The 22,820-nt window shown below is 54.7% G+C and overlaps 2 protein-coding genes and 1 long non-coding RNA gene across 9 annotated transcripts; 1 reads left to right on the top strand and 2 right to left on the bottom strand.

Annotated features, from left to right (window-relative positions):
* Positions 1–226: 226 nt before the first annotated feature.
* Positions 227–3,763, bottom strand: UBE2M (ubiquitin conjugating enzyme E2 M). The gene is made up of 6 exons (XM_045532897.1): positions 3,113–3,763; positions 1,551–1,645; positions 1,380–1,418; positions 1,176–1,279; positions 839–902; positions 227–749 (listed from the first exon to the last, which is right to left on the bottom strand). Exons 1-6 carry the CDS (start codon positions 3,219–3,221, stop codon positions 609–611), a joined length of 552 nt encoding a protein of 183 aa, XP_045388853.1. The 5' UTR covers positions 3,222–3,763; the 3' UTR covers positions 227–608.
* A 4,849-nt stretch (positions 3,764–8,612) lies between these two features.
* MZF1 (myeloid zinc finger 1) lies at positions 8,613–19,243 on the bottom strand. Of its 7 annotated transcripts, none has more exons than XM_045532887.1 (7): positions 18,624–19,243; positions 17,852–18,519; positions 16,535–16,970; positions 15,916–16,102; positions 15,096–15,166; positions 14,855–14,975; positions 8,613–10,213 (listed from the first exon to the last, which is right to left on the bottom strand). In XM_045532887.1, exons 3-7 carry the CDS (start codon positions 16,928–16,930, stop codon positions 8,766–8,768), a joined length of 2,223 nt encoding a protein of 740 aa, XP_045388843.1. In that variant the 5' UTR covers positions 16,931–16,970; positions 17,852–18,519; positions 18,624–19,243; the 3' UTR covers positions 8,613–8,765. The 7 variants fall into 7 exon arrangements, with proteins under 7 accessions (XP_045388843.1, XP_045388844.1, XP_045388839.1 ...); XM_045532888.1 differs by having other exon boundaries at positions 17,852–18,461; XM_045532883.1 differs by having other exon boundaries at positions 17,852–19,243.
* On the top strand, positions 17,526–20,179 carry LOC123624762. The gene is made up of 2 exons (XR_006730201.1): positions 17,526–17,566; positions 18,111–20,179. It is a non-coding gene; the product is annotated as an uncharacterized LOC123624762 (long non-coding RNA).
* Positions 20,180–22,820: the final 2,641 nt, after the last annotated feature.

Here is a 22,820-nt window from a genome sequence, read left to right as displayed (position 1 = left end):
GCATCCTGTCCTCGCTCCTCGTCCCAGAGTGGGCTTCATTCCACCCTACCTGAGGCTCAGGCCTGGTATCCCCATCATCCCCAGGGCTGCCCCAGGCACTGGACAGCCTGTTGCACGATGCCCCAATGCCACCTGTGACCACACACCTTCCACCACCCCTGCTTCTGGAGCCCCTGGTGGACCTCAACTTCCCCTCCCACCCCACAGAAGGAAGAAGCAGAGGCCATGCAGTAACATTCCCCTTTAATAGCCTGGTGGGACCTCCAGTGGTGGAGGGGTGGGTTGCCCGGGCCCAGCTACCCACACCCCTTGCCTACCCATCCCACAGCCCAGAGTGGGGGCTAGACAGCCCAGTGGGGAGGGGGGGCTGGACAAGCCAATTCATTTCCCATCGCTGAGTGAGTGGGTCGCGGGAGGCAGCGCCGACCTTAATCACATGGTGGTTAAAAAAAAAACAACTAGGGACAGGTGGCAGGGAGGGGAGACAAGGCCAAGGCAGGGGATTCCCCCACCGGCCGCCTTCCCCACCCCCCACCCGTGGCCCCCAATAAATATTTGCAGGGGATGCTGGGGCTGGTGGCCCTGGCAGGGGTGGGTATGCGCCAACCCTATTTCAGGCAGCGCTCGAAGTAGGTGGAGCCGATGTAGCCACCCCGCATGGAGCGCTGCACATTCTGCTCAAAGAGCCGCCGGTTGTTCTGCAGGACCTCGGCAGCCTCCTTGTTCAGTGGGTCCTCAGGGTTGGGCTCCTATAGCCAGTACAGGTGGGGGTCAACAGGCCAGAGGGGCAGAAGGCCAACCACCCACCTCCAAGCCCCAACCACCCCCTCCTACTCACCAAAAAGAGATACTGCAGGCCATAAATTATGGAGTTTATCGTAAGGACTGGCTTCCAGTCCTCTCTGTGGGCAAAGAGCATCAGGGTCAGGGGCTGGTGACTGGGAGGTTGCTACAGGCCCTGCTGGTACTGGACAGGTCAGGCCCAGGGCACAGGACAGTGAGGATATAAGAAGCTGAGGTGGAGGGCATAGAGGTCAGGCCAGGCAAGGTCAGGCCATGAAGACGACGACTTGGAAATGAAAGGACACAGACCAGAAAGGGGCAATGACCACTAGGCCATAAAAGGGGCCTGGTAGGCAGGGATGGGGAGGGCAGTAGAGGGCCAGTGCCCTCACCTGAGGATGTTGAGGCAGACGTTGCCCTCGAGGTCAATGTTGGGGTGATACACCATCGTCTCACACTTCACCTTGGGGGGGTCATGCGGGTAGCCCTGGCCCACCTGGCTCCAGGAAAAAGAGGGGAGGTGAGTAGGTACCTGGCAGGGCCTCAGCTGCTGCCTTGTCAGTCCAGGGAGCCACCCCTGGGCAGCTGGGACTCACCTTAAAACTGAACACAAACTTGCCGCTCTTGTAGAAGCCCTGGAAGGGGAGGGGAGAAAAGAAGGTGTTAGGGGCCCATCCCACAGGGCCTGATGGGCAAACCAGCTCTCCGTCCCCTTGGTGGGGCTATCCTTGGTCTGCTCCTTGGAGTCCAGCCTTGTGGGCCCTCACCTCATCAGGACAAATGACCAGCTTGAAGTTGAGGAGGTCGTCTGGGTCTGAAAAGCTGATATCACACGTCTTAGGCAGGTTCAGCTCGTTTATATCTGGGTTTGGGCAGCAAAGAAGGGGGACAGAAAGAGGGAGAGGAAGAAAGTGAGAAAGAGGCCAGGTGCAGTGGCTCATGGCTGTAATCCTAGCAGTTTGGGAGGCCAAGGTGGGAGGACTGCTTGAGGCCAGGAGTTCGAAACCAGTTTAGGCAATAACGAGACTCTGCTGTCTCTACAAAAAAAAAAAAAAAAAATTAGGTGTGGTGGTACATGCCTGTACTCCCAGCTACTTGGGAGGCTGAGGCAGGAGGATTGCTTGAGCTCAGGAGTTGGAGGCTACAGTGAGCTATGATGGTAGCATTGCATTCCAGGCCCCAGCAACAGACACTCTGTACCCCCACCCCCCAAAAAAGAGAGAGTACTTAGGGCAGGCATTTGCAGAGCCTCTGTGGCCTACTCCTGGACCCCGGGCCTCTGCTCCACATCGCCAACCCTCTCCCACTCCCCAGTCTCCAGGTGGGCTCTTCTGGAAACACAGCATATCCCAAACACACATGTTCAATTCCAGCTGTGTGTCCCAGCTCCTGGCCTACAGTAAACTCCAACTTTTCTGAATCCACAGCCCCAAGTCCCCCCAACCCAGGTCCCAAGGGCCCCCATTCCCACGTGGCCCCCAAACCCGTGACCTCCAACAGCCTCTGACCACCCCAAACCTCAGGCTCCCAACCATGACCTCCACTCTCCAATATCTACCTATCCACCCAAACTCGAGGATCCTGTTCCCTCCATATCCTAAATCATCCTCTTACACCAATCCCTAGTATCCATTTTCCCTCTTCTTTGCCTGTCTCCCAAACCCAGGTTCTCATCTGACCCCTACACTCTCAAGTCCCTGGTCCCCCCACCCCACTATTCCCTACTCCGCCTGACTCTGAGATTACCAGCTCGACAGCCTAAATTCTCCCTCATCCCTATCTCCAATCCCTGGCAACCACTATCCCTTCCCTACTCCACCTATCACCCCAAGCCCCAAATTGCTGTGACCTCCAGACCCATGAGTCTTGGGCCCCTAACCTACTCTACCCATCTGACTCTGAGGTTCCCAGAGACCCAGGCATATAACACATTACATCCTCACCCATTCATATCTCCAATCCCAGCCCTCACTATCCCTCTCTTCTCAGCCTGTCCCCCCAAACCCAGGTTCCCATCTGACCCCCAGACTTTCCAGTCCCCGGAGCCCCACTCCACTGCCTGACCCTGAGATCCTGGGTCCTTAGGACCAGACGCCAAATCCTCCATACTGGGCCCTCATCTCTGACCCCTCCCCGTGACTACATTACCCAACCCCTGATTGCCCCAATACTCCAACCCTTAAACTCTGACTTCCAACCCCTCACACTCGCAGCTCTCCATTTCTGACTCTCAGTGATCGCATTACCCCACTTCTGACTCCCACATCCTCCCTTCACAGGCTCTGACCTCCGACCTCCGATCCCCAAACCCCATCCCCTGACCCCCTACCCTTCTGGATCCGCAGCTGCGCCGCCGACGCCTTCTTGCTGCTGCCCTTGGTGCCGCCCGCCGACTCCTCCTCCTTCTTCTGCTGCTTCAGCGAGAACAGCTTGATCATCCTGCCGCCGCCGCCGCTGCCGCCGCCGCGGGGCCAGGGACCCCGGCCACCCGGCCCCCCGCCGCCGCCTGCGTTGCCTCCGCTCCTCTGACCCGCCGCCGCGGCCTCCTCCGCTGCTGCTGCTGCTGCTGCTGCCGCCCGCCCGGCCTGCCGCGCCGCTCCGCCCCGCGCCCACCGCGCGGCCCGCCTCGGCTCCCGTAGTCCGGCTCCGGCCTGGCCCAGCGCCTCGGGGTCGCTCGGCGGCCCTCGGACGAACTCGGCTGTTCTCGGGCCTGCTAGGCCCCGCCCCTACCTTCCCCGGCCGCTCCCTCCGCCCCCTCGCCCGCTCTGGTCTCCTCAGGCCCAGCTGCGTTTCTTGGGCCACGCCGCTCGCCTGCTCAATCAGTTCCTCCCCGAGGGTCTGCGGCTCAGTGGGGAAGGATGAGGCGGCGGCTGCGCTAGCGGCGGCCGCGTACTAGAGGAGGCTCGGCTTCTGCGGCACCAGCTGCTTCGGCGCGGAGGTCGGCAACGGCCTCGGGCGCCCCGCCGCTTCGGATATTTCCGCCGCCTGCGTTTTGCGTCTGCGCAGTCGCCGCAAACCCGCCTTGCTTGGCAATGGGGTTTGGAGTTCGGGCTCCTTCGGCGGTACTCGGGTATTTCCGTTCGTGAAGATGACGATTGGGTTGTCTTATGGTCACTTCCGGGGGCGCTTGCCGGACCCGGCAGGAAATGGCTTTGGCCGCCATCTTTGAGTGGGGCAGATGCGGACGCTTTGCTCGAGGTCCGTCCGTTCTATGTTGTACCCGTGCACAGCGCGGCGGGGGTGGGCAGACAAGGTCTTTAACCCTGTAGGCCTCAGACAAAGGCTAATGATAGCCTCAGGGCAGAACCTGTGGGAAGCCAGGGGCGTTGCCCAGAGGGTGAGGGGTTGAGCACCCTCAGTGTCCATCACAAACCCAAATATACCCGCTCGTGGAGATTCTGATTAAGGTAAGCAAAATGTGTATTATGTCAGAGAGTGGTAAGCACTGTGGAGGTTAACAGGGGTGTAGGGGAAATCCTGCCCGAGGTTGGGAACACTTGGGGAACTGGACGAAAGTGCCAAGCGGGCCTGCTCTTGGAGCGGTCCCGGGTTCCAGCGAAGACACACTGCATGCAGCCTCTGCGTTTCCGCGGCTGACAGAGTGGGGATGTGGGCGGGGTCAGCCCTCCATCCAATCATAGCTCAGCATGCCTCGGAGGGCTGGAGGGAACGGCGCCCCGCGGGGCAGCGACTTCCGCCCATCCCCACCAAAGTCATCAAGCTAGTGAGCGGCGGGTGTCACACTCCACAGCTCAGCCCTGACGCGTCCGAACGCGGCTCCCCGGGCACATCCCCTCCCTTCACCGTGGCGGCGCGCCGTCGCCGCCCAGAGCATTGTGGGAGACGTGGTCTCGACGGTCCGGTCGGCGCCGTAGTGGGGTCAGGCTTGTGTGCTCTTGGGCCCTTCTCCGCCATCTGGGTCCGCAGTCGTCACCTTGGCTGACTCGTCCTGAAGCTCTTTCATCCCCAGCACCTACTCAGGACCCAGACTGGCATCCACCTTTCATCTGTCCTCTGTCCTCACCTCGCCGGAGTCGGGTTCATCCCCTCACCTCCAGCACCTCCTCGGACCTGCCCCGATCCCATTTTCACCTTAGGAGAGTCGCCTTTACCTGTTCAGATCTTGGTCTGGCGTCCGTCTCGGCCGCAGCCTCGGAGGCCCTGCCTTGTGCATGCCCGGGTACCCTTGGCAGCTTTTGGCCCCGTGGACTGATGCCTGCCTTGTCTCTCTGTTACTCCTCCTTTGGGCCCTTCTGTGTTCAGTGTTGCATCTCAGCTGTCTTGAGCCTCCTCTCCTGTCCCTTAAGGAGTCCCCTTCCTCCTTCAGCCCTATTGTTGTCCCAGCTTCATACCCCCAGCATCCTTTCTTGTCTTTACCCCTGAAAGCTGAGTACTGGAGATGTCTGGGGTGAGGAAAGGGGCTCAGAAGGCTCAAACAGCTTGGATTTGGGGCCAACATAACTTCAATCGTCCCACCTTCCTCAGGCTTCACACATGGTTGGTTCCGGGACTCAGAGAACCCCTGCAGACTGAGTCTCCCTCTCTTTCTCTTTCCCTGCTCTTTCTTCTCAGCCACCCTGCTCCATGCTGATTATTTTCATGCAGGCCATCTCCATATGGCAGTCAATGACCCTCCTGCTGTTTCCATCCGGTCTCAGGGTACTTCCTCTTGGCCAGCCTGGTCCATGTGTCCATCCTCAGGTCAACTGCTGAGGTCCATCTGGTGAAGATCCATGTAGGAATTGGGCATTGGTCCCCCAGAGATGTGATCTTGGACTAGCCAAAGCTGGACTTGTGTGTTCTCCATCCTTATGGCTTACCATCCAGTGGGGAAGACCATGAACCATGCAACAACATGCTAGGAAGAAGGGGGTGGTGGAATCCAGACCAGGGAGGAGGGGATGGCCAAATTGAAGCTGGGTGCTGGGTTGGATGTCGTACAGCTGTATCTTCCTTGTCACCCTCACAGCTGCCCAAGTGGTGGGGGAGCATTGGAGTTGGGTGGCTTGGGAGGCGAGTGCCTGTAGCCCCTGGCCCTGCTGCCTATGGGAAGGCAACACAGGGCTTGGTATATGCAAAGTCTTTGAGGGAAGCCAAGGCCAGTGCCTCAGAGGGCTGTGGGTGTTAGCGTAGCTTCTGGGACCTGACACTGGAAAGACAGGGTCTATTTTGGAGAGGAGGGGGCTGAAGCAGTCAGAGAAGGGGGGCTGAAGGTAGGTGCTGTGCTCCACCAGGCCAGAGATGGGAGGCTGGAATTAGAAGGTGAGTAGGTAGAATTAAGGAGGCTGGGGTTGGGGTAAGAATAACCAGATGGATGTAGCATTGTGGGGAGGGGTGCTTAACTTGGGAGCAAACAATATGGCCTGAGGTACAGACCATCCAGGGAGAGGCTGGCTGGGCACATTGTTATAGCTGCTCCAGCTGACCAGGGCCTTGGTGGTTCCTTCCTGGAATTCCTCTCATGGCTATGGCTGTGTGGGGCCAAGTGATCATTCTGTGCAGGCTCTCAGCCCTGCTGATAGTATGGTAGTAGTTGGCTACTGATGGGCCCAGTCACCACACCTCTGATTCTGCAGATCCTTACCCAGGAGTGGCCTCTAGCCCAAGCTGGTTTGTCTGCTTTTCCTGAGGCCAAGGCCCCAGTCTTGGGGGTCAGGGTAACTTGATATAGGAGGGGAAAGTCCAGCTACACCCCTGGAAGAAGCTTGGACACAAGGCTTCAAGTCCCTATTCCTGGAAATGCCCAGGCCAAGGCTAGCCTGACACCTGCCCAGAGGTGAGACCTTGACTGGGGTTCAGGACTTAAGCTGGACCCTGCTGCATATAGACCCCTTCATTGGCACTCTCTTTCATCCTGTGTTGCCTCACTCAAGGAACCCACTAGGATGGATGCAGGGCTATGTCAGGGGCTTGGTCAATGGGATGGAAATAGAAGATGGCCATGTCAAAAAAGGCAGTGGTGCAGGGTCCTGGAGATGCTGCCCTGAAGTCTGCAGCATGCCGAGCCTGTGCTGCCAGCATCTGTCCACTTTCACACAAGCTACTGTCAGCTGTGTTTCCTGTGACTTGCTGCTGAATGCACTCCTTATGGAGACCACTCAGTGTTGGGGAGCCCTCCTGGGGCTGTGCACAGGGCCATTCCAGACCGGCTGGGGTTGCATCTGCAGGCTTCTACAGTCTCAGCACCTGTTGGTTCTAAACACGTGGGAACAGGAAAGTTGGAAAATCTGAATTTCCAGGTAAAACCTTCCAGTTTTTCAACCTAGGAAATGGTTTCTTAGGTGTACAAGAATTTTACAAAGATACCTGCAGGCAAGATTTGGCTCACAAGGTGCCAATTTGCTACTTCTGCTGCACCTGATGATCTTAGTTAGCCGGGGAGAATTTGGCCAGTCCAAGTCCTCTCCTGGGAGTTGGCTTGGCCCATAGTCCTGGGGACAGACATGACAGGAGGGGGTGTGCAGGTCACAGGTGTCACAGGCCAGGCACAGTGCCACTCACAAACCTGGGAGCTGGAGGGTCCAAGTGGGTTCCTGGGCTCCCAGCTATCAGAGTGCTGAGAGAGAGCCCCAAGTACCAACTCGCCAGCAGCTACTCCTGTTGATGGGGAGAAATCCTTGGCCACTTATGACCATTGCAAGGAGGGGTAGGGTGCTGATAGGGTGACTGGATAGCTGAGCTGGGGGTGGAAAAGGTGGTTTTGTCAGTGCTGACTTGGAGCATGGTGGAAAACTTGGTGGCTTAACAGGCTGGTAATCGCCCTGGGGACTGAGTGTTCTCCCAACCCCTCAGAAGCCCCAGGTGGTGGCCTCAGTGTCAAGGGAGGATCCTGTGGGATGTCGCCCAATAAAGGCTGGGCTCCAGACCTGTCCACCTAGGCATCAATGTGCAGGGCAGAGATTTCATAAATACAGTCCTCTTTACCTGCAGCTCTGTTAGGGACAGAGTGGAAGTGGGGTTGGGAAGGGAGAAAGGACTAGGGCAGAAGGTCGTTCCAGCAGCAGCAGTTTTTATATAACCTCCCAGAATCAGACTCTGTGCCCCTCAGAGACACCCATACCAGCACACCCTCCTCAGGAGTCTCATCCTAGACCCCTGAGGCACCTTCCTTTGAGCCCAGTGACCCCAGCACCAGCTACAGTATCCCATCCTTAGAGCTCTGGGTCCCAGGCCCACAGGGCTTCCCTGCCAGGTAAGAGACCCCAGGACCAGCCTGGCAGCAACCTCGTCCTTCTCAAGGCCCTGAGTTTCAGCTCCATGGGAAACTCATTGGAGTCTAAGTTCCTATGCTTCCCTTTGTTCCTCTAGCCCTGGGGAGTCTAGCTGCTCCTTGCAGTTCTCACCTTTCCCACCTCCATGACAGCTTGACTTATACCCTTTTCAGTCACCCGTCAATCACCTAACACCTATGTAGAAGCGCTGTCAAAACACCTGCTATGGCTCTGTCTCTTGACTGGACCCTGATTGATGATCAGGCATGGCACCATGCTATGCACATGTGGTCTCCTGGCAGGTGCTCACAGAGAGCACTTCCTCCTTTCTGGATTTGGGAAACTGAGGTGTGCTGCCCAGAGAGAGCTGAAGTGGGGCTGCTCTGCGCTACCTGTTGCTGGGCCATGACTTCGGTGTAAGCCAGAGACATGGTACAAGGACCGTGCAACACATGGGAGCAGGTGCTGCCAGAAGCCACCTCTGCGGGGACAAGGGGATGTTGGGGCAGCGACATGGCCCTCACAGAAACCACTTGGGTGCAGAGGGAACACCCCAGTACAGCATAGTGGATAGAGTGGGTGGACAGGGACCGTGAAGGTGGGGAGGGACCATGTGGGTGGAGACCCAGTTTTCCATCTACTGTTTATTGAGCACCTACTGGGGACCAGGCCCTGGGTGGGCCTGCTTGTACCTATGCAATCACTGGCCTCCCCAAAACCCTGTAAGGCAGGTGTTCTGACCAAGGTGGACACAGTGTGTGCTGGCTGGAACTACTCCGCGCTGTGCATGCGCTGGTGCTGGATGAGCTTGGTGCTCTGGTGGAAGCGGCGGCCGCAGTCCTGGCAGGCAAAGGGCTTCTCTCGCCGGTGGGTGCGCAGGTGCTGGGTGAGTGTGGGCCGCTGGCGGAAGGCCTTGCCACACTCGGGACATGCGTAGGGCCGCTCGCCCGTGTGGATGCGCCGGTGTTGGGTGAGGTTGGCGTGCTGCCGGAAGCTCTGGCCGCACTCAGGGCAGGCGAAGGGCCGTTCGCCCGTGTGGATACGCTGGTGCTCCGTGAGCCGCGATACCTGCGTGAAGCCCAGGCCGCACTCACCGCAATGATAGGGCTTCTCGCCCGTGTGTGTCCTCTGATGGCGCGTGAGCTTGAGGCGCTGGCTGAAGCGCTGGCCGCACTCGGGGCACGCAAAGGGCTTCTCGCCCGTGTGCACGCGCAGGTGCTGCGTGAGTGTGGGCCGCTGACGGAAGGCCTTGCCGCACTCCGCGCAGGCGAAGGGCCGCTCGCCCGTGTGGATGCGCCGGTGCTGCGTGAGGTTGGAGCGCTGCCGAAAGCTCTGGCCGCACTCGGTGCAGGCGAAGGGCCGTTCACCGCTGTGCACGCGCCGGTGCTGCAGCAGCACCGAGCGGCGGCCAAAGCGCTCGCCGCACTCCACGCAGCCGAAGGACTTGTCGCCTGTGTGCACCGCCTGATGCTCCAGCAGCACAGCACGCCGTGTGAAGCTCTCGCAGCACTCGCTGCACGGAAAGGGACCTGGGGGCTCCGGCGCCCCAGAAAGGGCAGGGAGCACAGAGCCAGGGCCCGGCGGCGGGTCTCCGTGGATACGCTGGTGCTGCAGCAGGTTGGAACGCTGCCTGAAGCTCTGGCCGCACTCTGAGCAACGAAAGGGCTGCTCACCTGTGTGCACACGCCGGTGCTCCTCCAGGCGCGCGCTGCGCACAAAGCCCTGGCCACAGTCGCTGCACACAAAAGGCCGCTCCTCAGTGTGCGTGAGCTGGTGGCGTAGCAGGTGTGAGCTGCGGCTGAAGCTGCGGCCGCACTCGCTGCACACAAATGGTCGTTCACCCGTGTGGATCTTCTGGTGTCGCAGCAGGTTGCTGCGTTGGCTGAACACCTTGCCACACACATCACAACGGCCGCCCCGAACTGTCCCTGCCCCGGTGGTCGGGCGGCCCCGGCCCCGGTTTCGGCCCCTGGGGCTGCGCCAACGGGCGGTGGTGGTGACCAGTGTGGGCCCCACACCCCGGCAGGAATCCTCGTCCATGGGGTCCTGTTCAGTGCTCCGGTCGCTGGGGAACAGGAGTGCATGCACAAAGCCACCTTCGTGAGAGGGTGACTGTGTCCGACCTGAGAGACCTGCCATGCCAGTGTCCCAGGAGACGTGAAGGGGAGGGCTCACAGTACCTGGGCCTGTGGAGACGCTGTTCATCTGGAGCACAAACCCTGTGTACAAAAGGGGACCCACTCATTCATGACAAGATTATCCACTGTGCCCAGACCCACTTCAGCCCTAGGGACATGGAAACTGACCAACGAGGCAGAGAGAGGTGACAGGAGCTGGGGCAGGGATTCTGTCTGTGCAGGCTTCCGTGAGGAGGTGACAGTGGGGCAGAGCCTCGCATAAAGAGGAAGACTGGGCTGTGTGAGTAAAAGCTCTCTACCAGCATATGGATTTTAGGGGACATTAAAAAAAGAAAAGAAGTGCTCTGGGTCTTATATGAGTTAGAAAAAATCACCTCTTTCTGGAAGAGCTATAGGGCAATAGTAGGGACAGACAGCCCTGCACTGTCTAGGTGGGCAATGATGGTCTATGCAATGCAAAGAAGTGGGTGGGCCTGAGGGAGGCTGGAGAAAGGGATTGGTAAGGGCAGGGAATGTAAGCTCCTGGACTTTGTTCTGGGTTTGGGATGTACCTTGCTTGAGATGTCTGTAGGGCATTTGATAAACAGATATTTCATTCAGGCTGCTGGGAAGTGCAAACAAGGGCTCTATGGCATATATATGGCAAATGGAGCCCTGGGCCTGCCTGTGATCAACAAGGGTAGGTGTCTACAGAGGAGAGAAGTGGGTCCTGGGCACACCATGAGCATTCTAGCATTAGGGGCTGGGTGAGGGAGGAGGCGTCAGCAACTGCAACTGAGAGGCAGTGCTTGGTCAAAGAGGAAACCTGTAGGAGGTTAAATCAAGAAGACTGAGAGAGTAGTGAGGGCTTTAGTGGGTGACAGAAAATCCATAAGCTGCCGAAGAAAAGTCAGATATATTAGAATGTATCAAAGGAAATCAGCAAAAACCACCTCAGAGTCAAAAGACAAATGACAAACTGAAAGACTCTCCAGAGGCAAAGGGTTAATTAACCTTCTAAGTAAAGAGCTTCAATAAATTAAAAAGAAAGACCAATAACCTGACAGATGCAAGGGCAAAGGATGTGAACAGGAAAGGAAATGTAACTAATGCTTAAATCCCATAAAATGTGCTCAGTTTCCTCCTAGTAAGAAAAATCCACATTAGGGCTGAATTCATCTGCCATTTTCCACACCATCACTGCAGGGACCCAAGTGTTCCTATGCATTGCTGGTAAGCATAAATGGGAAACCAGTGTGGCAAAATCTATCAAAACAGCAAATATCCTGCACTTGGACCCAGTAATTCCACTTCTAGGTATTTCTTCAACAGCTGTGTTCCTCCTTGTGCTGAATGACCCACGTTAAAAGAATTCTCAGTGCATCACTGAGAAACAACCCAAAAGAATGTCAGTAGGAACCTGGATCGATGAACAGTGGTGTGTCCACAGTAAGCCAGAATGGGGCTCTAAGCAGCGATCCCAAAGACCTAGGCCCTCACTGCTGTGTATCAAAAGTGGGAAGATGCAAGAAAAATGTCAGGTGTGGAATAGGGTGGAGATTAAGTATCCACATTTTTTTGTTTTTAAATTTTTTGAGACAGTCTTACTCTGTTGCCCTGGGTAGAGTGCAGTAGCATTATTGTAGCTCATTGTAACCTCCAACTCCTGGGCTCACGTGATCCTCTTGCCTCAGCCTCCTGAGTAGCTGGGACTACAGGCTGGCAGCACAATGCCTGGCTAATTTTTATATTTTTGGGGTCTCACTCTTGCTCAGGCTGGAACGTGGGTGTTTTTTTTTTTTTTTTCTTTTTTTGAGACCCAGTCTCACTCAGTTGCCCAGGCTAGAGTGCCACAGGCTCAAGCAATCCTCTTGCCTCAGCCTCTTAATTAAGTAGCTGGGACTACAGGTGTGCACCACCACACCCAGCTAATTTTTACTATTTTCAGAAGAGATGGTGTCTCACTCTTGCTCAGGTTGGTCCCGAACTCCTGAGCTCAAGAGATCCTCCCTCCTCGGCCTCCCAGCGTACTAGGATTACAGGCGTGAGCCACCACATCTGGCCTGGAACATGAGTTTCATAGAAGGGAAATAAGCATGCATCTGTATATGTGTTTGCTTCTCTATGTACAGAATCTTTCTGGAAAGACATAAAACTGGTAATGTTGGCTGTTGGAGAGTAGGACTTCATGGCACAGGCAGGGGAGAGGCATTCCACTGTTATACTGTCTTGTGCCTTTTGAATTTTCTAACATGTGAATGTATTAGCTATTTAAAATATCATGACAAAAACATTAAAAAGATGTCTCTGGCTACAAAGAGGAGGCAGAATTTTACTTCAAAGAAGATTCTAAAAACTTGGGAGTTAGAGATACCAGGTACCTCTGGCCTTGCAGGGGAAGGTGCAGGGCACCACCCAGGCTAGGAAAGGCAGTTTGAGAAGCAGACGCTGGGCAGGACTGCTGCTCTGGGCTCTGTCTGCACAGAATTCTGAGCCAATAGCGTGCACTGCTGTGGCTCTGATTTCTGGATTTCTTCTCCCATCCTAGCAGAAGGCTGTGTTGAAGGTGGGAGACTGTACTGAGAAAGTCAGGGAAATTAACTAAACAGTCACACTTGGTGCTGAGACATCAGCCTCTCTCACAGGATGCGGGCAGGAGGCTGAAAGTTCCTTCTTGTGGGACTCAGAGGAAGAACCTGAAGATGCTCACAGTGGGGAATGCCCCCAAATGGCACAGCCATATTGCCCCATGGATCCTTCAGTGGCATCCATTCATACTCCAGCCACCCATTCACGTTCCCCAAGTGGACCTCCTTGGGGAATGGGCTTCCCCCCATCCTTCCCAGTGCTGGTTAGTGTTGTCACGGTGAATAAGATCCTCACCCACCTACTCAGAGCTGCCAGGCAGATTTGTGGACCCCTGTCTTACACATAAACCAACAACAAGTAGGGAACAGAGACCACACTGGTGGAAGGAAATTAAAAAATTTTAAAAAAAGTTATTGTCCTTAGAGAAATAAGGAAAGGCATTACAAGTGAAAGAACAACAGCTTTAAAGATGAACAATCAGGTTGGGTGAGGTGGCTCACGCCTGCAATCCTAGCATTCTGGGAGGCTGAAGCAGGAGGATTGCTTGAGCTCAGGAGTTCAAGACCAGCCTGAGCAAGAGCAAGACCCCATCTCTAATAAAAATAGAAAAAAATTAGTCGGGTGTCATGATGCACGCTCCCAAGTCCAAGCTACTAGGGAGGCTTAGGCAGGAGGATTGCTTGAGCCCAGGAGTTTGAGGTTGCTGTGAGCTAGGCCAATGCCATGGCACTCTACTCAGGGCAACAGAGTGAGGAGACTCGGTCTCAAAAAAAAAAAAAAAAGAAAAAAAAAAGAAAAAAGATAACAATCAGAGAATGAAAACACTTTTGGAAATTAAAAATATGCTAGCAGAAATTAAAATCTCAACAGAAGGTCTGAAAGACACAAGTAAAAATATTTCCTGGAAAACAGAGCAGAAGGACAAAGCAGTGGAAAATTGGAAGGAAAAGATAAGAACATGAGAGGATCTGTCCTGGAGGGCAATAGCCAAGTAACAGGCATCCCAAAACAGAGAACAGAGCAATGGAGGGAAAGAAAATCCAAGAAAACATTTCAAGACAATTTCCCACAACTGAGAGATGTGAATTTCAAATTGAAAGAGCTCACCAACAACAGTGATTAAAAAAAAAAAAATCTGTGATTGAGTTAATAAAAAGAATTCTTGGCTGGGTGTGGTGGCTCACACCTATAATCCTAGCACTTTGGGAGGCCGAGGCAGGGGAATCACTTGAGGGGTCAGGGTTTGAGACCAGCCTGAGAAAGAGTGAGACCCTGTCTCTAAAAAAACCATATTCACTGGGTGCGCACCTGTAGTCCCAGCCACTCAGATGGCTGAGGTAGGAAGATTGCTTGAGCTCAGGAGCTTGAGGTTGCAGTGAGCTATAATGACACCACTGCAGTCTAGCCGGGGCCACAGAGCGAGACTCTGTGTCCAAACAGCTTTTCTGGGCAAACTTCAATCTAATGTTGAGGGTTAGATAAATATGTTTCAGATATGTGACATCTCAGCATTTTACTTCCCACACCAGAACTCACATGAGGCTCCACCAAAACAAGGGAGTAAACCAAGAAAGAGGAGACCCTGGGTCTGGGGAACAGGGAGGAACAAAAGATGAGGGGTGTGGGGGAGCCTGGATGATGGCAGACCAAGGCAGTGGCTGAGAGGTAGATGTCAGGGGGCCTCGGCTGGTGACGTCTGGGTGACTGGGCAGGATCCTGGTGTGTCCTTGCCCGATCCCTATCTTGTATCAAGGTCCCTCCTGCCCACCTACTCTGTATACTAACCTGCTGTCCTTGCAGGTCCTGACCCTCCCTGCTCCAATGCCCGGCCAGCAGAATGCAAGCCCAGAGTCTGGGGGCCATCCAAGATGCCAGACTGGTAGAGAATGTGGGTATGGGGAACATAGGCCCCACTCTCAGGTTTTACTTTGGTGGGGAGCAAAAGCTAGAGGGGCTGTGGGGTGAGTGGTGGGCTTGGGTTTGGAAAGCAGGAGATGCTCAAGCAGGCTGAGCACTGTAGGGGATGGTCTAGGGAACAGGGGAGCTTGGGGATGCTAGGGGAAGAGGGCTGCCTGGGTAGGGCCAGAAGCTGGGTTGGCAGAGGCGGTGGTGTCCATGCAGAGGGTCTACCCCACCATGCCCCATCTCACTTACCTGGGGAGAAGATGCCCCCAGTTTCCTCATGCCACAGGGCCCCAGGGTGCTGCCTCCATGAGGGCCATTCAGGCCCAGTCTTGCTGTGGGGAAAGGCCTGGTCCAACGCTGTCCCACAGCCCTGAAACCACAGTGGTCACTGCTCCTCTGTGCCTGGCTGGGCTCAGGGAGGGACCTACTCAACCCCCACCCACTGAAGCTCCTGGGGCAGGGAGGCAGACACAGCCTGTGCAGGGCTCACCTGGGCCTCCTCAGGCAGGAGGATGGGTGCAGCCTCCTGGCTGGCAGCTAGAGGCCCAAAATCCAGGGGCTCTAGAGAGGAAGGGTTGGGTCAGGCAGCCTGAGGGAGTTCCCACCCCGCTGCCCTTCTCAGTGGTGTGCCAGGTGCTAGCATCCAGGTATGGGGGAGTCCTGGGTATGGGCTTGGGGCTGAGGAGGGCAGCACAGGGCAGCCTAGGGCCCAGCTTGGGAGTTGGGTCGAGCAGAGTACACTGGCAGGTCAGGCGCTGAGCTGCAGTGGAATGAGGTGGGCTTGGGTCTGTGCCCCTGTGGCCCTACATGAACCCTGGGACAGGATGGCTAGTAGGGGTGGCTGTACAAGGGCCCACATAGGAATGGCAGAATATGGGCAGCTGATTTAGGTACCATGACTGGCACATGAATGGGTGGGCATACCCCCAACACTGTGGGGTCTTCCCTCAGTAGCACCCATCTATACTGCAGCCTGCTGTCTGTTCCCCAAAGACCAGTGGATATCCCCCAATGGACCTTCTCAGGGAGTGAATGCCTCCTACATAAGGAAATTCCAACAGTCCACTCCATGCTAGGGGAAAGTCATGGAAACAGGGCTGTGGCAGTCAGGCTTGGTGTGCAAGGAATAGTGACCACACCGGCTAGGCTGCAGGGGAGACCCAACTGGGTGGCACGTGGGGGCTGCTGGCACATGTAAACCATTCCCATCTAGCAGAAGCCTGGCCCAGCAGACTTCAGACTACTCAGTCCAGGCCCCCTCTGGTCTACCCAACCAGGCCTCAGGCTCTGCCCACCCTGTTTGTCCTCACCTGGGTCCTCTGTGACCTCTGGCTCCTCTTTCACCTGAAGGCTCAGCAGTGGTGATCCCTGCATGGTCCCAGGGGACGTCTCTGGCCCAGGCTCTGGAGTTTGAGGCTCACTTTGAGGTAGAGACTGGAAGCTGGAGGGCTCCATCTTCTCTGATAGGACATCTTGGCCTTGCACCTGGACTGTGACCTGGGGAGGTGTCCCCACCATCAGAGGCTCAAGCAGAGAGGGGGGCTGGACACAACCTGGGGTTCACAGGCACCCATCCCCCAGGGGTCTGCCTGGTAAACAACTACTGATTAGGTCTTCCAAGGACCTATTTCCCCTGAGCCCTGAGCAAGGAGCAAAGGGACCACCTGAAGTCCCTCTCCTGCTGCTGACACCCTGGGCTGCCCATTAACCTCCCTGTCTCACTCTACCTTGCAGCCCTCATGTCCATGTGACTCCAGGTGATGCAGGAATGGGCTGGCAAGGCTGACCTTGGAACTACTCTGCCGTGGCAGGTGGCCACTTCTGTACCACGAGGGAAGATGCATTTCTGGCCAAGCACAGCACCCCCAGGGTGAGGCAGAGCTGGACAATGTGCCAGTCCTGACCCTCCACTCAGAGCCACTGACTCACCCATCTCCGAGGCCCGCCCAGCTCCCGGCGCAGCCTGTCTACCAGGGCAGCGGCCTCCTCAGGGCTGTCTGGCTGCTGTCTCTGCACACGGGCCTGGATCTCAGGGGGCAGTGCGCCCAGGAACTGCTCCAGGACCAGCAGCTCCAGCATCTGCTCCTTGGAGTGCACTTCCGGCTGAAGCCACTGGCGACACAGCTCTCGGAGCTGGGCTAAGGCCTCTTGGGGTTCTATTGCTTCCTCATAGTGAAAGCACCGGAAGCGCAGGCGTGCAGCCTCGGGGCCCGGGTCCCATGGGGCAGCTTCACCCTCCTCCTCAGAGTCCTCCAGCTTCACCATGACAGGCCCCTCATCTTCTGGGGGTGTGGTGCTTGGGGATCCCAGCACAGCAGGCCTCATTGGGAATACCAGGTCACGTTTCTGAGGCCACCGTCTGCCCCTAGGAAAGGAATGGGATGAGGCTGCTGCAATAAAAGTAGATAGTGACAGTGAATGCTTATTGAGTACCTACTATATGCTGTGATGGTGAAACCTCAGACCTACCCCATGTGGAGAGCAGATGAGAAAACTGAGGCTCAGAGATTCAGGTCATACCCCAGGGACTCATGGGGCTGGAAGCCCTCACTGAACCACCCATGTCCCCGGCCTCCTCTCTAGGTGAGCCTGTATGAAGTCTCTGGTAGCCCTTTTGCTCCCAACACAGGCTGTTTCTTTTTTGTCTTTTTCTTTTCTTTCTTTTTTTTTTTTTTTTGAGACAGAGTCTCACACTGTCACCAGGGCTAGAGTGCAGTGGCATCTTCATAGCTCACTGCAACCCTGAACTCCTGTGTTCAAGCAACCCTCCTGCCTCAGCCTCCCAAGTAGCTGGGACTATAAGCATGCACCACCACACCCGGCTAATTTTTCTATTTTTGTAGAGACAGGGTCTTGCTCTTCCTCAGGCTGGTCTCAGAACTCCTGACCTCAAGTGATCCTCCTGCCTTGGCCTCCCAGTGCTAGGATTACAAGCATGAGCCACCACACCCTGCCTCACAGGTTATTTCTTAGGCCTATAAGACACCTCCTCTCTTCCCTAAATCCTGCCTGTCATCTATACATGCAACCTCATCCCTGCCCTGTGGCGATCCCTTTACCAAATTGATGGCATCTATACCATCTAAGCCCTGTGCATTAGCCCCACTGCTATCCCCCTGCCTAACGCCAGCTCCTCACTTCATCATCCACTCTCTATCAACCCAGTCTTAGATTTGGCCACTCATTGGGGCCCCACCATCATACTCCTTCCATCCTGGTTCCAGTGGGCAGCCTTGCTTCACCCACCTGGTCTCCCCTCATAACTGGTGCAAAGCCACTCGCTGGTCCAGCCCTCAGGCAGCACCTTCTCCCTACTCAGTCCCATCCTCTGATCCCAATTTATCACACCACGCAATGGCCCGATTCCTCAGCTCCGTGATTTAGGTGGGGCTGGGAAGTGACGAGAGAACTTCTGAAGGGGCTGCAAAGACCCCCTCCCCCCAGACCACTGGTTGAACAGGAGCCTGCAAGAAAGGTCCGAGATCCTGATTCTGTCCATTTTCAGGTCGCTGTGCTTCTGTGAACCTGTTTCCCCATCTGCAAGTGGGGCTGACCTCCCCGCTCGGGCAACTCCTTCTGCAGCCTGGGCTTTGTGAAGGAATCGGCGATTATTAAGGGGATGGCACCGCAGTCATCCCCCCATTGGTGGAACCAATTTCGAAGGCCGCCTGATCCCGTGGGCCAAACCTCCACTCCTCACGGTTCCATGTCAACCTGAAATCCTGGGAGAAACTTCGGTCATCCAGCCCGAGAGTCGCCGTGAAGGTTCCCGAAATACACTTCCCAGAAGTCTAGGCGGGTAACTTCCGCTCCAGGGTGTGCCGCCATGGCAACCGGGGGGCGGAGCTCTCAAAGCCTGTTGTCGTGGCAACGAGTGGTGATTGATGAGCCTTGCGCGACAGCGCAGGACCAGCCTGCAGGGATTGCCAGGATCCCTGGCCTGCGCTCCCGGTCTCCGCAGCCACCACCCCATTCCCCACCCGAGCATTGCCGGTCGAGAGGCCTGCCCGGGCCTCACCTCCGCGCTCAGCTTGCCGCTCCGCGCTCTTGGGCATGCGCACTCGCCGACTTCTGCCTCCCAGGATGGACTACGTCTCCCAGGACGCTCTGCGTACCAACCAGCTCTAGCACCTCCTTACCCTTCCCCCACCCTAGCTTTCGTTTCTACCCCGCCTCCTCCCGTCCCTTGGGGGTAGCGGTGGTCGCAATGATTAGGTCCCAGTGCCTGCTGCCTCTTTCCATGCTCCCCGCCTCGAATCCAGGCGTCCGGCCCCAGTCGACGTGCGCAAGCTCCTCGAAAGCAACGGACGGCAGTACCGCCTTCCAGACCGCGCATGCCCCCCACCACGTTTTCCTCAATTCTCTACGGGTCTTCCCTGGATTAGCAGGGTTCTGCACCAATCACAGCCCTCACTAGGATGCCGTCAGTTTCGCCCCCCGTCTCCGTAGCAACCTCTTGCTGGGGCGGGGGGGCCTCCCTCTGCTACCTTCCGGACCGCAAAATGGAGAGAGGCTCGAATCAGTGCTTTCCGGGAGATGTAGTCGACCCGGGGAACCTCCGTTCACTCATGCGCAGGGCGATTACGTTCCTGCGATCGTGGGCTGTGGGCGGCCCTGACCGTAGCTTGGTGACCTGACCCGGTTGTCGCCAGGGCAACCCCGGGACCCGGCGGGTGTTCGAAATGCACAGCAGGAGGAGGAGTAAGAGAGTGGGGGGGAGGGGTAATGGGGCAGAAAGATGCTCCCCGACAGAGACAGTGAGGGGACAGAGACAGTGAGACGCAGAAACAGAGACAGGACAGAGGGAGTGAGAAAGGGAGGGAAAGAGAGGGAGGAAGAGAGAAGGAAGGAGGGTCCCACAGACTGGGAGCGCAGAGTCTTGACGTGAGAAGAGACAGTAAAAGTAAGTAAACAGACAAGGTCCAAGTCAAAGAGTATTTCAACTGTCATTAAAGAGGGTCAGAATCAGGGCCAGGGAGGTGTGTCAGAACAGTTAGGAACAGGGAGAGAGATCAGGAAGGGATGAAAATGAAAGGAGAGACAAAGACAAAGAGGGAAATGTAGAATGGATCCACAGAGACAGGAAGTACACACAAGACTAGAGGGACAGACAGGAGTACAGAGGCAAGCCGGGAGAAAGGGACAGAAATTAGAGATACAGTAAGATGAATTGACAGTTTTCAAAGACTTGGAGAAAGATGATAGAAAGCAAGAGAGACTGGAAGAGTTGGAGGCAGACTTATTAGAAAAAGTTATTCAAAACTTGACAATAAGACAAAAAGATAACCATAAGCCCTCTCTAAGTTCTGCTTCTGGTCATCTGACTCCCTGTGTGAAGCAACTCTTTTTTACTTTACTTTTAATCAAGGTCCAGATGCTGTTCAATTAGATGCTACCTTGTAAAGATTGATAGGTTGCAAATGTTTCTGTCCAGTGTATCGCCCTGTAGGCCACTAAACAGTTTTGTATCCTACTTTGCACTTTTATTTCAGTGTTTATTCTTTCTTCCCATTTTCCTGCCACCTTGCTGGTTCCCTCACTGAGGTAAATAAACCTTTGACACATGCTGAGAAACAGGTTTTTAACTTTTTTAAAAATTATATTTCAGGCCAGGCGCGGTGGCTCACGCCTGTAATCCTAGCACCCTGGGAGGCCGAGGCGGGAGGATCGCTTGAGGTCAGGAGTTCGAGACCAGCCTGAGCAAGAGCCAGACCCTGTCTCTACTAAAAATAGAAAGAAATTATATGGACAGCTAAAATATATATAGAAATATTAGCCAGGCATGGTGGCACATGCCTGTAGTCCCAGATACTTGGGAGGCTGAGGCAGAAGGATTGCTCGAGCCCAGGAGTTTGAGGTTGCTGTGAGCTAGGCTGACGCCAGGGCACTCTAGCCCGGGCAACAGAGTCAGACTCTGACTCGAAAAAAAGAAAAGGTTCGGGACCGCTGCCTGCGGGACCCAGGAGCCCCTGGTTCACCGAGGTCGCTGTCGCTGCTGCTACCCCCCCAGATAGCGTCCCCATCCTCGCGCTTCCACCTCCAGCCAGTACCCCATCGGCCGCAGCAGCCCCTGGCTCAGGACTCTGGGGCAGTGGCTGAGGGGTCCTACCCGGTAGGGGACAGGTGGGCGTGGAGGGGAGAGGCAGCAGAGCTGCTCAGGTGCAGCTCCCTGGGGACGGAGTGTGGCCTGTCTTGTTCCCAGTCCCAGCACCGAGCCCGGCACGCGGTAGCTGCTCAGTTGACATCTGTTGAATGACTAAAGGATGGAGTGAACGACGGGGACTGGGCGAGCCAGACCCCAGATGCACCTGGCGAAGAATGTGCTGGAAAGATGCGCCCCCCGGAAGGAGTGGGCCGAGGGGGTTCCGGGAGGAGCCTTTGAGGTCACAGGGGCAGCAGCGTTAAGGCCCTGAGGTCCCGCAGGTAAGTGCCGGGCGCGCAGAGGAGACCAGCACGGCCCTGGTGGGAGCCTTCTCCCCGCGCGGGCCCGGAGCGGCTGGGGGCGCCAGGACTCTTCCAAATCTGTGGAGTCCAGCCCCTTTGGACTTGATCCCGATGCCTCTGCTTACCAGCCCCTGAAGAAATGAAGGCTGGCTGTGTGTTTTGCCCAACTGTTTGCTAATAGTTCTTCAATATCTATAGGCCTCCTATGTCTTAACTCCCAGCCAAACTGTATATTTGTAAAATCTACCCCCTTGCTAGTATGAAATAGTCCATGTTAGTAGAGTGTTCCATACATACTATTAAACTAACACTTGTTGATTCGTATGCAGGCCTGCCGAACAAGACCTTAAGCATACAAACAGCCACCCCCCCACCCCCCCAAAAAAACCCTATATTTTGCTCAAATTAGGGGTTAGAAAGCCTTTTTTGGTTTTTCGGCATTAATCAAGTTATAGAAAAAAATACTGGTGTCAGTGAAGGTCCTAGGCTTTATGGAAAGGTAGTAAGGTAAATGCTGCCTTTCAAAAAAATTTCGTAGTATGCGATTAGGTTTACTACTAAATAGTAATTTGGGCATTTGGCCTGTGTATCTTCATTTACAATATATATATTTTGCTATTTTTTAGTTTCCCAGTGCATACCTATAGACTAGTCTAGAAGTCAGGTTGCAGCAATAGATATCTTTGACAAGATGTCTAGATCCCTGTATGAAGGACAAGATTGTTTAAACCTTGTATACATCCATTTGTAATTTCACTTCTATATCTAAGGAGTGAAAAGACCAGCAGCAGAATCAGGTTGCTGGTTTCTCAAAGGGATACTTCCGAGTCACAACAGCAAGAACTGTGATTGTCTCAAGGATGAAGCTAGGATTCTCTCACCTTCCTCAGAGGAATCCATCAGACAAAATGAAAGGCAGTTTTACAGGGCGAACATTAAGTTGTCCTGATTATGTCAAACACACACACACACCCCTACACAAAGTGCTCAGAGGACTTGTAAATTTAATAAGCACAATTTCCAAAAAAGCATTCACAGGGTTTCATGTTAGACTGCAGAATCCAGTAAGGTAAAGGCCAGCGCATTTGGCACGCCAACAGCTCAGCCAGACTAGTGTTAATTTAATGGTGCTGCTCTGCCGCCCTGTGGAAATACTGAGAAGTGAATGAGATGATGTTGCTCAGAACAGAATCAGCTAATAAAAATACTGTTGGTCATAGAAACAAGCAAAGTACAAATAAAATCCAGAGGCTTCTCTTTTAATAAGAAGCCATGATAAATGTTTATACTTTATTATTTTTTTCTTTCTTTGATTTTTTCTTTTTTCTTTTGTCCACTATTTGGGTGACATATACTTTCTGAGTATAGCATTCCTGTATGCCAAAGTATAGGACATAAATGACTTAGAGGGAAAGTGACTTGCAAATGTCAAATGGTTTTTAATTTATCCACTTGTAAAGTTGAATTTAATGTTCCTATATATATCTCTTCTAATTTTTCCAAGGTGAAATGTCATTTGATGGTGTATAAAATATGACTATGGATGTAAAGGTGAAATGAAGGATAACAGTCCTAATTAACATAAATTGAGCAATTCCTATATGTCAGGTATCAGGTAAGTGTTAATTCATTTAATCTTCACAACAAACCCATGAGATAGGTATTGGTTCTTTATACTTTTCAAAGTGCTTTTACATAAACATCTTCTGTTGCTCCTTACACAATGCTCTGAGGGAGACAGGGAACCTCATGGTACACAAGACACCTCAAA

This window comes from Lemur catta, chromosome 19, assembly GCF_020740605.2.
Source record: "Lemur catta isolate mLemCat1 chromosome 19, mLemCat1.pri, whole genome shotgun sequence".
In the NCBI taxonomy this organism is placed as follows: domain Eukaryota; kingdom Metazoa; phylum Chordata; class Mammalia; order Primates; family Lemuridae; genus Lemur; species Lemur catta.
The sequence above is the reverse complement of the archived record's forward strand: the minus strand, read 5'-3'. Positions and strand labels throughout refer to the sequence as shown.

Bases quoted from the DNA above. Each gene is read 5' to 3' on its own strand.
- UBE2M (XM_045532897.1), bottom strand. From the start codon at position 3,221: ATGATCAAGCTGTTCTCGCTGAAGCAGCAGAAGAAGGAGGAGGAGTCG. The intron at 1,280-1,379 runs GTGAGTCCCAGC...TCCTGGAGCCAG, and splicing joins AGTTTGTGTTCAGTTTTAAG to GTGGGCCAGGGCTACCCGCA. The intron at 750-838 runs GTGAGTAGGAGG...TACTGGCTATAG, and splicing joins GCCTGCAGTATCTCTTTTTG to GAGCCCAACCCTGAGGACCC.
- MZF1 (XM_045532883.1), bottom strand. From the start codon at position 16,930: ATGAGGCCTGCTGTGCTGGGATCCCCAAGCACCACACCCCCAGAAGAT. The intron at 16,103-16,534 runs GTGAGTCAGTGG...ACACCTCCCCAG, and splicing joins TGGGCGGGCCTCGGAGATGG to GTCACAGTCCAGGTGCAAGG. The intron at 14,976-15,095 runs GTGAGCCCTGCA...CTGTGGTTTCAG, and splicing joins TCCTGCCTGAGGAGGCCCAG to GGCTGTGGGACAGCGTTGGA.